The sequence below is a fragment of the Solenopsis invicta genome, chromosome 10 (assembly GCF_016802725.1).
Source record: "Solenopsis invicta isolate M01_SB chromosome 10, UNIL_Sinv_3.0, whole genome shotgun sequence".
Lineage (NCBI taxonomy): Eukaryota > Metazoa > Arthropoda > Insecta > Hymenoptera > Formicidae > Solenopsis > Solenopsis invicta.
Window position 1 is genome coordinate 6,847,894 of NC_052673.1, and position 18,621 is coordinate 6,866,514.

General features: G+C 28.6%; 1 protein-coding gene and 1 long non-coding RNA gene across 2 annotated transcripts; both read right to left on the reverse strand.

Moving 5' to 3' along the window:
- Positions 1–7,110: 7,110 nt before the first annotated feature.
- LOC113006114 lies at positions 7,111–10,746 on the reverse strand. The gene is made up of 5 exons (XM_039454021.1): positions 10,667–10,746; positions 9,357–9,686; positions 8,043–8,184; positions 7,801–7,976; positions 7,111–7,719 (listed from the first exon to the last, which is right to left on the reverse strand). The coding sequence occupies exons 1-5, from the start codon at positions 10,744–10,746 to the stop codon at positions 7,386–7,388; spliced, it is 1,062 nt and encodes a 353-aa protein (XP_039309955.1). The 3' UTR covers positions 7,111–7,385.
- Positions 10,747–10,895: 149 nt separating this feature from the next.
- On the reverse strand, positions 10,896–12,143 carry LOC105207000. The gene is made up of 2 exons (XR_005575631.1): positions 11,899–12,143; positions 10,896–11,055 (listed from the first exon to the last, which is right to left on the reverse strand). It is a non-coding gene; the product is annotated as an uncharacterized LOC105207000 (long non-coding RNA).
- Between the last annotated feature and the right edge of the window lie 6,478 nt (positions 12,144–18,621).

Below are 18,621 nucleotides of genomic sequence, written 5' to 3' on the forward strand. Positions count from 1 at the left end.
CAAACCTAAAAGAATTGTGCAAGATTTAAATTACGTAATGCAAATTTAACTGTACTAGTACTAATATGGGTGACTTTTCAGGTATTAATTCAAGTTCAATATAGTTTTTGTTATTAAAACTTTGATAGTAAAGTAATATTAATTTGAAATAACATTTAAATAATTAAGATCTTTTACATTAAATTAATTTGATGAATGTAGCAGTTCTTGCAATCTATAAAATAGAAAAAAATCTTAATATAAAAGAACTTTTAAGTGTCAAAATGTAATTAATTACGTAGATAAAGTTTCATCCAGAGAATAATATTAACGTCAAAAAAATATGAATAGCTCTCTAGGGTTAAACAGTGTGATAATAAACAAACAAATTATAAATACAATTATAAATGACTGTTAATAACCAAATATTTGATTTGTACGTTTCTCTTTCTATTTGTAGATTGTCTAATTGCAGCTAATAAGGATAGCTAATAGCCTACTATTTAAAGAAGGGGAAATGTGTTCTACACATTTCTCTATATCACATTAAAAATATATTTATATTTAACATATGTATGTTAAATACAAAAATATTTTAAATGTAATATACAAAAATGTGTAGAACACACTTCTTATGTAGTTTGGAATCATTAATAGTCACCCTGTATATATTTTATACATATATATTTTATATTGAATATTTATATTTTTATATTTAAAATAAACGTTTATTACGTATTCTATGTATCTTTCTGTACATTAATATTTTATGTATTTTTCTGTACAATAAACATTAAAATTAATAAACAAATATAATAATTGTTTTATAAGTTTAACTATAATTAGATAATGAGAAACCTATGAAGGCCTAATTGTATTTTTGTTACATGTAACAAGTTACTTCCAATTTCCTGTCAATTAATATTTAATTATTTATATTAAAATTAATAATATTCTGTTTTTAATTAATTTTAGTTAAAATGTAATTTACAATGTAATGAATCTTTGACTCATGCGTATTAGCAGCCAAATTTGTGCTAAACAATTTTGTATGACACTAAAATATATACTTACTTTTTTATGCAAAAGGTAACTTGGGTCAACCAAGGTCTGCTTTCCAAATATCGTCTCATTTATTGTCGGAAATTTCTTACGCTTCTGTAAGAAAAAATTTAAAACTAGTAAAAGATAAGTAAAGTAAACATGACAGAGATTAAAATTTGTAAATTAGACTTTCTTTGTGGCAAAATGTATTGCGATTTAGTATCCCATGTTATGAAATGGTACACAAACGTTTTAACTGTAATAAAAAAAATTAACTGTAAAATAATATAGACTCATTATTTTTCTTATTCAGGGTTTTGATAATTTCAATTTAGTTCCTCTTTGACCTTTTTAATTAAAAAGACTTGCCTGTTTATCGTCCAAAATAAGGAGCACGGAATTTAACGCTTTTTTAATAGATGCTCTCTTAATTTCGAAATGTAAAGTGTCAAACTATAAATTGTATAAAATTATAGTCTACACTGTATGTAGTTTGAGAAAAAAATTATATTATTATTACGGTAAAATAAAAAGTTATGTCTTTCTTTAGTTTGCGCTCAACTCTTTTTAAATCATCCAGATTTGTTATTGGAAATTCATTAAAAACATGTACAGTAGGAACATTTTCAGTTGTAGGTTTTTTTGCTATCATTTCTGATTTCTTTCTACGTTTTCATCCGTCGTGCGCAAGATCAATTTACAACATTTACATAATAACATTTTAACTAAAATTAATTAAAAACAGAATATTATTAATTTTAATATAAATAATTAAATATTAATTGACAGGAAATTGGAAGTAACTTGTTACATGTAACAAAAATACAATTAGGCCCTCATAGGTTTCTCATCTAATTATAGTTAAACTTATAAAACAAATTATAAAATTATACATATATTAAAATTATACAAAAAGAATCTGAGAAAAATATTTGGGAGCCTGTATATATACGTGTCACTCGGCTCTGCCGGCGTAAACACAATCGAAGCAGTCATCTAAGGAGCGTTTAGTAAATTAAAATTGCAATCGGTAAGTCATTGGTTATGTTGGAAATGCATTAACCAATATTTCCAAATCTAAAGCGAATATTGGTTATAAAAGAAACATTAATGTGCTGCCAATGTTATGAGTCAATAATTGTATTGTAAATATTATTGATACACGAAGTAGGTCCATAAATGAAAAAACTTTCTACATCCCAATGAGCAAACAATATTTTTCAATTGTTTAAAAAAATTTTTTTTAATAAAAATTTTTTCATATTTAATTTAATTATTTTATTATATTGACATATACCTTCTAATTGCATTCTTATTTAAAGAAATAACAGAAAAGTTATTCCAAATACTATTCTGCATTTGTAAAATACTATAATTTTATATTTGTTTATATAAATAATGTGTTTTAATTATACATATTTCATTTTTTCAATAACGTATATTGACTTAATTTACCAGTTATATACATGTATCAGTTCACAGGTCATCACAAAAGACTAGTTTGCAGCGATCACACAGGTTAAGCAACGTTCACCGGAGTCGCGACTTGGATGGATGACGGTTTGGCTCCGAAAAAAAATTCGACCAATATTGAAACTCCAATATTGGTTAAATAAGACAAAGTTTTAATCTTTTAATATTGGACCAATGTTGAAAACCCAATGCACAATCAATATATAATATTGTATTTATATATTTTTTTAAATATTGGACCAATGTTGCAACTCCAATATTGGTTAAACAAGAGTCGATATTCACCTTTTAATATTGGACCAATATTGCATCTCCAATATTGGTTAAACAAGAGTCGATACCCACTTTTCAATATTGGATCAATTGAAAATCGATTCACACCCAATAGAGCAAAAGAAGGTAATATGGTACACATTTTATTAAATAACTTTCTTTATAATTAATATTTTTTATTGTAATTTAAACGATTACATTTGTCAGAGTGTTGTTTGACAAATTCTAGACTCAAAGTAATGAAATATTTATTATTTAGAAAGTGATTTATAAAAATCTAATGTACTGCATAATTGGTGGGAAAAAAAAGTTGTTGTAATATGGCTATCCATAAAAATAATTTACAAAATGAATTTAGTTCAAAAGAAAGATAGTACCTTGTTACAAAATTATATATTTTAAATTTTTGTTTAGAATTTTTCTGCGTTCAGAAAATCATTAGAAAACTTTTTAGAACAACCAGAAAGAAATTTCATTAAAAATATTATTTTATCCCTGTTTAACATTAAACAACAAACAGAAAATGATGTCTTTAATGTTTCTAAACACTGCTCTTTAGAATCACAATCGATTTATCAAAGAAATATTTTGATATAAAAATTTCGCTTAAAAAACCATATTAAACCATAAAATTCCATGTTATTGTTTTAACTTTGTATAACTCAAAATGTATATAGCCGAATAAAAAGTTAAATAACAAAGAACACTCGAGTGTATGTACCTTCTTGTGATAATACACTCAAGGTTAAGAATAATGAGAAAATGTATTAAAGGTTAAAAGTATACTTTGAAAAAGTTTAAAAGTGCTCAAAAGTAAAAATGCCTTATAACAATTGTCAGTTATTATGTATTGGCATATTAGCATTACTAAAAAACGGCGGGCTATTAAACGAATAATTCCATAAGCAATTGTTAGAATACGCCACCTAATAACCGAAATAATAGGGGTAGCTATATTGTCGGCAGTAGCCATAATACCTTCTTCTCCTCTAATATACAATAATATAATACAAGCCAGTTAGTTGCGAGTATCCGACATTATCGGATTTCAGAAATGGCTGGACCAAACAAGTTCTTATTAAGTTTAATCGATAGTTTGAGTTTTATATGACAAAAGCGTCGTTGATTTTATTCTTTAGAAATTACGATAAAGATAATTATGCCTTGTAAATAAAGATAAATAAAGATCACAATGCAAAATCTAATTTGACAAATTTTTTGTTAAGACAAGCCATCATCGCCATTACTTTTATGTTTTTTTCTAATACATGTCTAAACATACATTTATCATTTTCTAAAAAATTTTGTAACAATTGTAATGCGACGCTTACAGCCGCGCTCTATGATACTTTCTGATAAGACTTTGATAGACTCTTGATATATGTTTTATTTTGATATATGCCTTACTAAAAATATTTTGATGTCTATTAAAATCAAAATAGTTTGTTTCGTTTTTAGATAAAATTCTAATTTTTACATTTATTTATTAATATTTTTATTCCGCAACGGAATTGTGCTGTCAATGGATCATAATATCGAAATTCGTGCAACGACATTGTGTCGTTGGCGGATTTAAAATGTTATGGCATAATAAAATATACCCTAGTAGCACAAAATATTGGTCCAATATTGGGAAACAATGTAATGTAAACCTAATACTTTATATTGGGTGTAAATTGATTTTCAATATTGGTCCAATATTGCAAAGTATGATATCGACCCTTATTTAACTAATATTGGAGTTGCAACCCATACAGCACAGAGAGATTCCAAGAACATTGCAGAATGATTTCATTGAAACATTGTAATATTGCATTTTGATTGCGAAACATTGTTGCAACATTGTTGGAAGATTGCAGCAACATTAAGATGTTCACTTTTTGAAATATTGCATTAAAACATCCCATTTTTCCAAAATATTCACATAAATATTATTACACCACATAATTCCAATGAACAAAACAATATTTGTGTAACATTTTAAAAAACATTTTTTGCAAAAAAAGTCTTGGGAATTTTTTTCGGAAATTTCCAAGCGGTCACCCATCCAAGTTGTGACTCTGGTGAACGTTGCTTGACTTTCGTGATCGCTGCAAATTGGTACCTCATGATGACCTGTAAACACTTTATGCTGATATGTGTATATAACTGGTAGATCAGATCAATATACGTTATCTAAAAAATGAAATATGTATAATTAAAACTCAGTATTTATATAAACAAATATAAAATTATAGTCTTTTTTTACTAATTTTGCAAATACAGAATAGCATTTGGAATAACTTTTCTGTTATTTGTTTAAATCAGAATGTAATTAGAAAATATATGTCAATATAATACAATAATTAAATTAAATATGAACAAATTTTTATTAAAAATACAATTAAAAAATATTGTTTGTTCAATGGGTTGTAGATCGAGGTTTTTTCATATATGGACCTATTTCGTTTATTGATATAAATATTAAAAAATTATGATATTGCAATCTTTCCGGAATATTATTGGCATATGCCATGAGACGTTGCAGTCATATTGTTAATTTATATTTCTGCAATGTCTCCGTAATATTACATTGCAATCTGCAACATTGCAACATTGCTGCAATGTTGTTGCAATTTTCTGTGCTGTATGGGAATATTAGTCTAATATTAAAAAAAAAATATAAATATAATATTATCGGCGGATCCCGATAGCACACTGAACCGATAGCACACCACCACTCACAGCGGCCGATGCTTAGAGTTTTTCAGTTGGTTGAGTTAGATAAGTCAAAATGATTAGTTGGTGGGCTATTGCACCGTGCGCTATCGGATCCCGTCCTAATATTATATATTAGATTTGTTTGTTTTGTCTGTCCTGGGTCTATTTCAGAGCAGACCTAAGCAGACCTGGGTACTTTGGGTTAAGATAGAGAAATTCCGGAAGTGAATCGTAGAACAGGAAGTGAATACTGATATTACTCTGAACGACTCTGAAGTAAACTCGGATCTACTCTGATGTCTGTAAAGAAAACACGATAATATAATCTAATTTGAAAGAATATAATCTCTATGGTGAAAATTTTTCCCAGATTTTTTCATATAATTTTTTCAGATTATTTGTATAATTTTATAACTTACTCAAATTTTTTATACAAATTAGAACACTTTTTAGAAATACTAGAAAGTTTATATTTTTTTCAGAATTTTTTATATATACTAATTATAAAATATCCTAAGATTTTTCTAAAAATTTTTTGTTCTATAATTTTTGACAAAGTGTTATAAAATCTCAAAGTTAAAAGTATTTTTTTTAAATTATAAGATAAGAAATTTTAAAATTTACATGTATAAAGAATTCTAAAAGATGTAAATTTTCTGAGTATTTCTGAAAAATGTTCCAATTCGTATAAAAATTATGAGAAAAATTTTCATTTGCAGGGTTGTGTATCCTATTATGTGACATTTCTTGATTTTATTTTATTTTTTGACGTATATTTTGTTTATAAGTTAATCATGAGTTCTTTGTCATTATCATCATCATCTGATTCATCGGAAATATCATCTATTGGCCAGGAAATATTTTTTGATTCTGTATCTTTTGAAAATGAAGACAATAATAGACATTGCACAGAAAATTATCAAACTGTTATTTTTGAATATAGCAAAATAGAATTTGTAAAGCATTTTAGATTAAGAAAAGATGTTGTTAATCAACTTATTTTACAATTTTCACAATCAGTATATTATACGCAGGCTTGGGAAAGTTACTTTGTAAAAATAATTAATTACAGTTACAGTTTCTGTCTTCCAAAAAATAACTAGTTACCGTTACAAGTTACTGACTTTAAAAAATAACTCGTTACAGTTACAGTTATTAAAAAAGTAACTTAAAGTTACTTTTCAGTTACTTTTCTGTTTTTTTTTTTTGGTAATTATAAAACATTGATAATTTAAATATGAGACTTTTACTGAAGAGTATCCACGTAAAGTCTTTTCTATCTTTAATTGTGTAAAGCGTCGTCTACAATTGACTTAAGTCTTTAACCTTAAGAAATTGACCAATAATAATTGATTTATAGAAGAATAATCGATTGTGTTTGGCCAATTTCTTAATGCTAAAGGCTTAAGTCTTTATTGTAGTCTTTATTGACGACGCATAAGATGCATGTGACATGTTTACATATATTAAATATTAATTACTTATATGTACACATGAAAGCTATGTGAATTATGTTCTAAATTTTTCGAGGATAAAGGTTGGTTTATAATAGCCGTAATCGTAAAAAATTGATCAATCATAGTTGATTTATAAAAGAATAATCGATTATGATTAGTCAATTTCTTAACGGCTATTATAAACTAACTTTAAGACTAAGTATAGAATTTAGACTCAAAGGAATTCTTAGTTACTTCCTATATCAAAAAAAAAAGAAAGATTAGTTTATTTTTACCCATTACACAATTTTATTAAAAAATAGGAAAAATACAGTACGCAGGAAAACAATTCTGAATCTTTAATAAAAATTTTTGTTTATTTTTAAAAGAGTTTGGTATTCCATTGTGTTATCATTAAGTTTTCCTCTCTGTGGTGTTACTACAGAACCACTAACGCTGAACATTCGTCCAACCGATGCACTACTGATGCAGTGCCGTGTTATATTTAATAAAAAATTTTTTTATTCTGGGATAATCGTTCAACATATTTACATGCAAAGCGTTTGATTTTAGGAAACGGTACAATTCCTCTTGTAAGGATTCAACTTCCTTAACTTGTTTATTGAAATCGAAAAAGTCGTCATTATCTTCAGTAATATTTGGGGAACTGTCATCAGAACTATTAACTCCTAACAAGTCTTCTAAATAACCTTTAGCCATTTTTTTTCTCTCTCCATGTAACCAGTTTAATTTAAATTTTGGGTGTAGGCAACTTGCGACGATCAATTCTTTTTTTTCGAATAATGTGGAAAATCTAAAATTTAAAATATAATGAAATAAAAAAATTTTTTTTTGAAAATAATTGTTAATAAAATTAATTTATGTATTAAGTTACCTTTTATTTAAACCTTCTTGAATAGCTGTGATTAGTGATTGACAATGTATAAATCCGCTTTTATCAAATTTTTCTAATCTTTCTTGTAATGTTTGCAAGACGGGCAATAAGTATCCCATATACATTCCCGATTCTTTCTGTAATATGTCTATGGCCCGTGCCAAAGGATCCATAATCTAAGTTAAGGAAAAAAATAAGGAAATATATATTCCACTAAATTTACATATTATTATTTAATATACATGACAGTACTCTTCTATGAATTTAATTTCATCTTCTGTTAATCTTTGCAAATCGCAATGATCAAAACATTGATTGACTTTTTCAGAATTATTTTTTAATAACTTTATTAGTTGCGTTAAGCAATCGAAGGTAGAGTTCCACCTAGCAAAATAAAGATTTGAAAATAAGATAAAATCATTTAATCAACAAACAAGAGATAGAAAAGAAGGTATTATCCCCACATGTACATTTTAAGCAATGACAAATAATATAATTTGTTAATCATTATTTTATATTGAATCTTAAGTTAAGATTACATTTATCAAAGCGTTGTTTAATAGATTCTAAACTCAAAGTTATGAAATATTTATTACATTAAATATGATTTATTAAAAATATAGTTTTATATAAATATGATTTATATAAAACACAGCATGTCGAAAAAGAAGTAATATGAGCCACCTTGAAAATAAGTTTAAAAATTGGTTTAAAAAAATAGTTTTTTGTTACAAAATTATATATTTTTTATTTTCCTAAATTAGAATTTTCTTGCATTCAGAAATATTAGTCATTTTATTCTTGTATAACATTAAACAACAAGGATAAAATGATATTTCTAATGTTTCTGAACGTAGCTCTGTAGCTGTAACAATCGATTTATTGAATAATTATTTCAATATGACAATCTCGATGATAGCCATATTACTATCTACCATGCTTATACATATGATGGTATTAACAAAATACTACGCTATTGTTTAAAATTGCGTAATTTGCAATGTATAAAGCTAAATAAAAAATTAAATAACAAAACAAATACTTGAGTTTACATAATTCGTGATAATACGCTCGAGTTTGAAAAGAAAGTATACGTAATTAAATCTTGAAAGTTTTAAACTGCTTAAAAGTAAAAATGCCTTATAACAAATGTCAATTGTGTATTGAAATATTAACATCATTACATAACTACAGTCTTCTAAATAAATAATTTCATTAAGTAATTACTAGAACTCGTCCGATTAATGAAGATAATACGAGTGGCTATTATATCTATATAATATCATCTTCTCTAATTGCTTTTATTATTTCGAGGCAAAATATATTTCTATTTAGTGATTAATAACAACGCATTGAGAAATAAAAATATCAATAAATGTGATTAATATCGAGAAAAAAGAAAAAGAAAATCAAAATAAAACTTATTCAGTTTAACAGCTAATGAAAAAAGATCTAATGTTTTTTCCTTTTGATATAATAAGAAAACATATCTAAACAAGTTCTAAAACAGAATAAGTTTCATATTTTTTATATTTCATAATAAGCAAGCTTTTTACCTGGTAATAACTGGAGTTTTTAAGTATACACTACAAATTTCGTTTATTTTATCTGCTGTTTGTGTAGATTGGTTTTGTTTATTCCACAATTTTACTAATTTGGCAAATGTCACTCTATGTTTTTTCTTGTATACAGCATCGCTGTCTAAAGCTTTCTCAGAATCTTTCACTGCGACAAGGTTCAAAGTGTAGCTGACACATCTATGATGTGGTGGAAGTGTCAATAAATTTTCTGCATCTACATTTTCTACATCGTCCACATTTAAAAGATCACTTAAACTATGAAACACTTCCTTAAAGTCCTTATCATCTTCACTTTTCTTAAAATATCTGAAACGAATTAAAGTTTGCATTTATAAATTATATTAAAACATTTTATCTGTTAATTACATATTAATAATTATATGTTACTTAATTATATTTTATTTATAGTAATTATACTCTTTTTTATGCTTTAAAGTAGGAGTTTTTACTTTAAAATGATTTTAACAAGATTGTTGTATGATTTCTTTTCACAAAATTATAATAGTTTAAAAAGAAACAGTCTAGACATGTTTATATCTTTTTTTGTCAAAGAGATTTCATATTAATGTTAATCAAATTTTTTTGTGTATTTATATTATATTAGTACATATATACTGTATTAATATAATATAAATACATAAAAAGTATTAATTACATATAAAAAATTTTAAATATATATAAAAGTAGAGAAAGGACGGCAGTCGTGAAATATACGAAGTGGTGAAATATCATGATATTTCGTGAGGTAAATTCATGATAATTTACCTTGAATTCTAAAAGTTCGTTAAAATTACTTCGTTATTGTCTATTCAAACATTGTAGGATGATTATTGGTTATTAGTGTTTTGTTAAGTTATTGTCAAAAAACAAAATAGTATTCCACGATTCCTCCTTACCTTTTATATTAATACATTTTTTTAAATGGTAACAATTTTTTAAGGTATACAAAAAATATATTTAAAAGCTTACTGAAAGGCTTTGACAAAATTTGATCCGTTGTCCGTTGTCGTGCAACATATTTTATTTTGAATATGATACTCCAAAAAAATCGAATAAATTGCTAATATGCTAATATGTCATATCATCAGCTAATATGTCATATGTATGTCGTCCTTTCAGCCTTCGACAAGCTAATGCAGCTGATTGTCGAGAGAGAGTATCAGGATTAATCCAATGGATTGTTATTCCTAAGTAACTTCTATAAATTTTTATTTTAATTATTTAACAAAATAATATAATTACAATATAAATTAATATAATAAATTATATACACTAGTTATACACACTTTTTAGCCTTGCTCCATAAATCTGCCGTTGTTGCAACTATTTCTATTTCTGTTAATTTTTTTTCTAGAGTACTCTTCATTTTAAGATATGTTTGACAAAGTTTTTCTTTTAATGTTTTTCTGCACATTATACAAATATGTGAAGGAACTCCAATTCTTAGCAAATTAATGAATGCTGGACTATCAATAGTGAAAAAGGGTTGAATGTCTTCGATAATAAACTGTAATACAGCTTTATCAAATTTATTTTGAGTAATCATTGAGCTTCCAGAGCCCCACCTTTCCAATACATGACACTTATTTGGAATATTGGCATTTTCATCTTTATTTGGACGTTTCAAATTAACTTTTGTCTCAACTATTCTTTTCAATATATGTTGATGTTTTGCCTATTAATTAAACACACACACACACACACACACACACACACACACACATATATACACACACACACATATATATATATATACACACACACACACACACACACACACACACACACACACACACACACACATATGTAATTAGAAATATATAATAAAAAATTGTATAAATTTTAAAAACTGCTTAAAAAAAAAATTTAATTTTTTTTAAGCAGTCACTTTTTGTACCTATTTTTTTATATATAACTTAAGGTTGAATGTTTTATTTAATTGTGTAGATTCCATAAAAATTTAAAATTCCATAAAAATATAAAATTTTAATTTAAAAAAATTTTTTTTTAAATATAATCTCTTTTTAGTATCATTTAATTTTATATCTATTTTAAAACATAAATATTTATTTAAATATCAGTTTTATTAAAAATATTATCAGTTTATTATTACTATATATAACTATTACTATATATGTGTAGTATCAGTTTATTATTACTATATATAACTTACAGTATATATTTTCTATGCAAAAATAAGGAACTTATAAATTATTAACTTTCCTATGGCGTTTTAAAGCAAAACATTATACTTATAAAAAATTACGTCATTATAATTCCTATTACAAAATATACTTATGTAACAAAGCAAATATGAGGTATTTTTTATTAATTCAAGGTGTCTAAAATTGAAAATTGATGTGTTTCGTGATATATTTCGGACCCTATTCAAAAGCCCCCTTTTCCATAGCACTATCTAGTATTCTAACTTTAGACCGAGTTTATGTGATAATATACGCAAAAATAATCTTAATTTTACGCAAAAAACAAAAATAAGATAATAATAAAATTAACTTACAGTTAAATATTTTCTTAAGTTTGCTGTTGAAGTTCTGCTAGCATGTATAATTTTTTTTCCAATACAAATTTTACACAAAAGTGCTAAATTTTTCTCATTTTCCAATTCTTCCTGCACTTCGAATGCCTCTGCATATGCTGGCCATGGTATTTTCTCTTTAGTCTCTTTCGAAGACTGTGGGTCTGTTTGCAGTCTCAGTTCTGATGTATTCTCAGCCGTTATTTCGTCCATTATTAGAAGTAGAAACCAATTAAAAAATTAGAAATGAAACAATTAATAATTTTTAACTTAGGTCATTTTTAACATTAGCTAATTATTTTTAAAACATAAAGTTGAATTTATTTTTTTTTTTTTTTTTTGAGTTAAAAATTCATTTATGTAAAAGTAAAGCAATATTCAAAAAATTCGATCATTTTCAAATAAAAAATATTTTTTGTTATTTTATATAAACTTAATTTATAAAATGATAAATTTATTTAATGATCCATAATTGCCTTGTTATTTTTTAAATATTTTGACTTTAAAAAATTATGAATTTTTATATATAATTTAATATTAATGCTTTATAAACTAACTTTTAATTGAAATTAAATTAATTTAATTGTAATACAATGTTTAACTAGTTTAATATTTGGTTTATGTCAATATTAATGTAATTAAAAATTAATGTTATTAACTTTAAATTAATTTAGTTAAAAAAATATATATTAACTTACCCTGATTCTTATATAAATAAAGCAAAAGTACTTCGAACAGAATGATCTTCTCAATAACGCAACACTAGTAACACTACAGGAATCACTACAGTAGTTACAGGTTATAAGTTATTTACACGTAGATACACGATTGTATGTACGTGTAGGGCCTGGATATTCAACTACGATTCCGGGATGCTCGCGGAGAATCACTGCGTGTTGTGTGATCGTCTGGCTGGTCTATCGTGTACGTGTGATAATCAGTCAGCAGAGAATTGGTGATTATCACACGATAGACCAGCCAGACGATCACACAACACGCAGTGATTCTCCGCGAGCATCCCGGACAATCCCGGAATTGTACTTGAATGAATATCCGGGCCCTACACGTACACGCACCGGCAGGGCCGTAGCCAAGGGGGTGCCAGAGGGTGCCCGGCACCCTCAAACATTTTTTTGGCACCCTCTAAACAGAACAAGTAACGATTAATGTATCTTTACACAATCGCACACGATTCGTCTACGCAATATACAATACGTCTCATCCTTTAGATCTAGAGTGATGCCCGAAACCATGGTAGAAGTATAACAGCTATCCCTTCCACCATGCCCGAAACTGAATCCGATAGCATGCAATAGCATATGGAGGGCCCCTCAAGGGCTGCGTTCAGATTTCCCACCCGGGTGCACCCAGACATCATTCTATCCTATAACAAGCGGAGGGGACGACAAGCGCGAATCGCATAAACGATTCGCGCTTGTTTGTTTATCTCCTCCCATGCTACTGCATACCGGGCAGTTTCTGGCATTATTGCTCTAGCTCGATTATTATTTTCATTGCACTTCCGTTCTTGACTTATTGATATTTTGTAACAGTGCATTTCGAGATTACTTAAAATTATAAATTACAAAAGTGTAGCAAAAGTGAGCAACTAAGCAGATTAATAAAATTTGAAAACTATAAATTAAGGTATGTATATGACCTAAGAGTGGTAAGAATTCTATAAAAGTTATGGTAATGTCTTTGAAAAAAATATCCAAATATAGGATTTTTACTAAAAAAAAAAACCATCACAATACATCTTATTCAATAACGTAAGCAGATCTTTTCTTTACATTGCAGATGGATAAATATATCATAAAACAACAAAAACCTTCCACATCCACTGCCGCATGTGATTCAGAAATATTGATATCGTCGCAATTATCATCTTATTCTGCTTCCAGTTCTACTTCTACATCAAAAACTAAAGTATTTGTCATACAATCTGTCGATGATATATCCAAAATAGGTGGTAATATAGTACAAATAAAATGTGACCAGTATCCCAAAGACAAATATAAAAGAAGTTTTCAAGCAGATTGGTTCAATAAATATAAATGGTTAGAATATTCATTATCAATGAATGCAATCTTTTGCTATCCCTGTAGACAGTTTCAAGCGCACCAATCTAAAGAAAATGCATTCATCTCAACTGGATTTTCGAATTGGAAAACCGCATTGTGCAAAAATAAAGGTATTCCGAGGCACGAAACGTCTAAAGTACACATTGCTGCCATGTCAATGTGGTGTGATAAACAAAATAGAATAAATTTAAACAAAGAAGTATGTACTGTGTTGAATAATGATGTTCTTGAACGCCACAGATATTATGTAAAATCTGTAGCAGAAGTTATTCAGTTTTTGGCAGTTAATGAACTTGCTTCACGAGGGACTTATGACATCACAACAGAAGAGGAAAACAGTTTATTCAATAATTTATTTAAATATACCATGCAAAAAGACAGCAAATTAGCGGAGTGTGCCAAATTAATACCTGCTAATGCAACATATTTATCACCCCAAATTCAAAATGATATTATTGAAATTATGGCTAAGATGGTTAGATTAGATATAGTACAGGACGTGAAAGCAGCTGATATTCCATGGTACACGATTTTAGAAGATGGCACGCGTGACAAAAACAATAGAGAAAATATAGCTATTGGTGTTAGATACATAAAAAACGGGAAAGCACATGAATCAATTTTGGGAATCAAGTCCGTTGAGAAATTGGATGCTGAAACTTTTGCTAATTTGACACTCGATTTTCTCCAAGAATGTGGACTGGATCACTTCAATATATTAAGTCAATGCTACGATGGTGCTTCAGTCATGAGTGGTCACAAAGGAGGAGTACAAGCCTTAATCCAAAAAAAATTAAATCGAGAAATTCCATACATACACTGTTCAAATCATCGACTACATCTCGTCATTATAAAGGCAATTAATGATATACCAATTGCCACACAATTTTTTGAACAGTGCTCAATGTTATACAATTTCTTGAAAAGAGGATCAATATCTAACTTTTATAAAGGACAGCCACTTGCACGCTTGTTAGAGCAACGTTGGTCAGGACACTTGTGCGTTACTCAAATTATTAACAATAATTACGCAAAAATTATTGAGGCTCTTGCATTTATTAAAAATAACAAACAGATTAAGGGCGAATATATTGTTGAAAGTATAGGTTTATTAAAAGTAATGAAGAAACCAGAATTTTTATTTTGCATGATAATATTTAAAATTATTTTGGAAATTCTTCATCCTGCAGATAAAATTCTACAAGCAAGAGAATCTAGCCTGAAGGATGCAATGGTAATAATTACGGCTGTGATTAGTCAAATTGAAAAGATAAGAACTAGTGAAGAATATGAAAAAATAAAAAACTTAATGAAAGAATTTTCAAATAATGAAAATATAGACGAAGAAAGAGCACAAAGACAAAGGAAACGCAGTAAAAATATAGACGGTTTTTTAATAATGCATCACATTAATGAGGAGGACGACCAAGATAAACTTAGACCACTATTTTTCGAAATTTTAGATATTATTCTTATTGAATTAAAGAGACGTTTTTCCCAAAACAGTGATATTTTGGATGCTGTTATCAATGCAGAAGATCTAAATTTCCAAAAATCTGAATGTCTGCAAAAACTAGGTATAAAGATTCCTCAAAAACATGAAATAATGGTAGTTAAAAGTTATCTTGAGAAAAGTAACGAAGAAGGAGACACGTTTTCAAAGCTGTATAACCAAAGAGTAGCATTCAATGATACCTACAATTACTTAGCAGCATGTAGAACGTTTGCATGTAGCACTGCGTTGTGTGAATCTACATTTTCGGTTCTAACTAAAATTAACCGATCACAAAGAATGTCTATGACTCACCAAAGAATGGCTAATCTTATATTTTTAGCCTTTGAAAAGAAAAAAACTACAAATATAAATATGAATTCTTTTTTAAGAGAATTTCATAATGCCAAAGAAAGAAGACTGCAGTTATTCTAATTATATTACTATTATTTTTTAATGTTAAGAGTTTAATATTTTAGTTGTATGCATAAATGCAATGAAAAACGTTCCTTTTTTGTTTATACATAGACATAATATCTACAAAGATATAATACATTATTATTTTGTGTTTGTAATCTTTATATTAATATATTTTACTTTTTAGTTTGTTAAAAAGGCATTAAATTGATATCCTAAAATGTTATTTTGATTAAATTGCAAGCACCCTCTACTTTTCCCCAGGCACCCTCACAAAATTTGTTCTAGCTACGGCTCTGACGCACCGGCATAAATGGTGTCTCTCTACGCTGACGCTCGGCTGCCGCACACACGCGAGCTACGCAAGGCGCGCACGTACGTGTTTCTTGGCAGCGCGGCGGAGGTCGGGGTGCTGGCAGAAAGTAGAGGGGGGCGTTTCGATACCGCATCTTCCTCGCTCGACGCTGGATCGAGAGAGAAGACACGGAATCGCGGCGCTCGAGAACCTGACAGAAATGGTATCCCTTGCGCCTATACGGCTGGTATACGGGATACCGCGGTTTGTCGCGCGCTGTTGTAATTTTTAATTGTATAAAGAAATTTACTCGGATACAAATATTTGTTTGAAAAATAATGTAAATACAATTACGATTTTTAATAATAAATTAAAATTATGTCATCACAGCAATACAGCATTTACACAAAGAGAACAATTTTTTTCATCTAAGCAAATTATGTCTGTTTAAGATCATAAATTCTTCTAAGGAGATTGTAATTGAGGTAAAACAATACTCGGAGAAGTGACAGACTTCTTCATATTTTGACGTTACAAATTACTGTACAAAATTTAAGAAAAATCAGACGTTCATTCGGTTCTTCTCTCAGAGTATTGTTTTACGTCAATTATAGTAATTACAGTACAAAAAAAAATTAAATGTCAACTCAACAATTCATTGTTTCATATATAAACAACAATATAAAATCTTCTTGGAAGAATTTATGATATTAAACAGACATCATTTGCTTAGATGAAGAAAATTGTTCTCTTTGTGTAAATGCTGTATTGCTGTGATGACATAATTTTAATTTATTATTAAAAATCGTAATTCTATTTACATTATTTTTCAAACAAATATTTGTATCCGAGTAAATTTCTTTATACAATTAAAAATTACAACAGCGCGCGACGAACCGCGGTATCCCGTATACCAGCCGTATAGGCGCAAGGGATACCATTTCTGTCAGGTTCTCGAGCGCCGCGATTCCGTGTCTTCTCTCTCGATCCAGCGTCGAGCGAGGAAGACGCGGTATCGAAACGCCCCCCACTACTTTCTGCCGGCACCCCGACCTCCGCCGCGCTGCCACGAAACACATACGTGCGCGTCTCGCGTAGCTCGCGTGTGTGCGGCAGCCGAGCGTCAGCGCGGAGAGACACCATTTATGCCGGTGCGTGTACATACAATCGTGTATTTACATGTAAATAACTTGTAACCGTTCACTGTCACGTGTACCTTTCTAGACAGAACTTTCTTGGATCACATCATCTTCTTCTTCTTCTTTCTTTAATTTGGCACCCGTCTCCTGGAAATAGTCAGAGTGGGGACGATTCGGCCATTAAACAAGGTTATCACTGGTAGATTATGTGGAATTGGAATACAAAACAATAAATGGGAATACAAAATATAATTAGGCAAAATCTAAGGAGGATTGCATCAGCAATCCTAACCGCGCTTTTTCACTCTATTACAAACACGCTTACTGGTACGCGGACAACCAACGACTCCCAATTCAAATATTTACCGGATCACATTTCTCTCGGATCACAGAAGCATAGGACATAGAATTGTCACTGCATTGAGCAACAGTGGCTGCGTTTAGCAAACTCACAAGGAACGTTTGGCAACTCGAAAATTCAAAAAATTCTGAAATTTGGTGTACACATAGAGGAGTTCATCCGTAACACAAAAATATTTTTTGTTGGTGCCCAATTTCAGTTTAAGGGGGTGAAACATCCCTTTGAAAAAAATCGGATTTTTTCTTTCCAAGCAAATATCGTCGAAACTATAAGAGATAGAGAAAAATGTTCTGAATAAAAGTTGAATGGCTGCAAGAGTACTTTATAACAGTGATAAAGAAAAATTTTTTTTTTATTTTTTTTAATACTTTCCCCCACCACCTACCTATTTTTTTTCAAAATTTTTATTTTTTTTATAAGCAAAATAAAGCTTATTTTATTACGAATTCAACGGTATATGACAAAGCTATGTTGCAACATTTCCATTTTTTTTAAATAATTAAAAACCACTCCATAATGCATGGTACGCGCACCCGTCCGTGCACTATGAAAGTGTTCCCCTTCGATTTTGACGAGTCTTTAATACGTTGTCGTACAGATCAAAATAAGGGACACGTATTTTTTTATACGTGCCCACTCTCACTTTTAGGGGTGAAACACCCCTTTGAAAAAAATCGGTTTTGTTTTTTCGAAGCGTGTATCGTCGAAACTGTAAGAGATAGAGAAAAATGTTCTGAATAAAAGTTGAATGGTTCGAAGAGTACTTTACAACAATAATTTAAAATAATTTTTTTTTTGTTTTTGTGAGATATTTAATTATTATTAACATACATTTCACATAGCTTTCAATTATTTGAGCACGACAATATTACATGTATACTCACGATGACATAAAAGATAAAACTAATTAAAAGAAA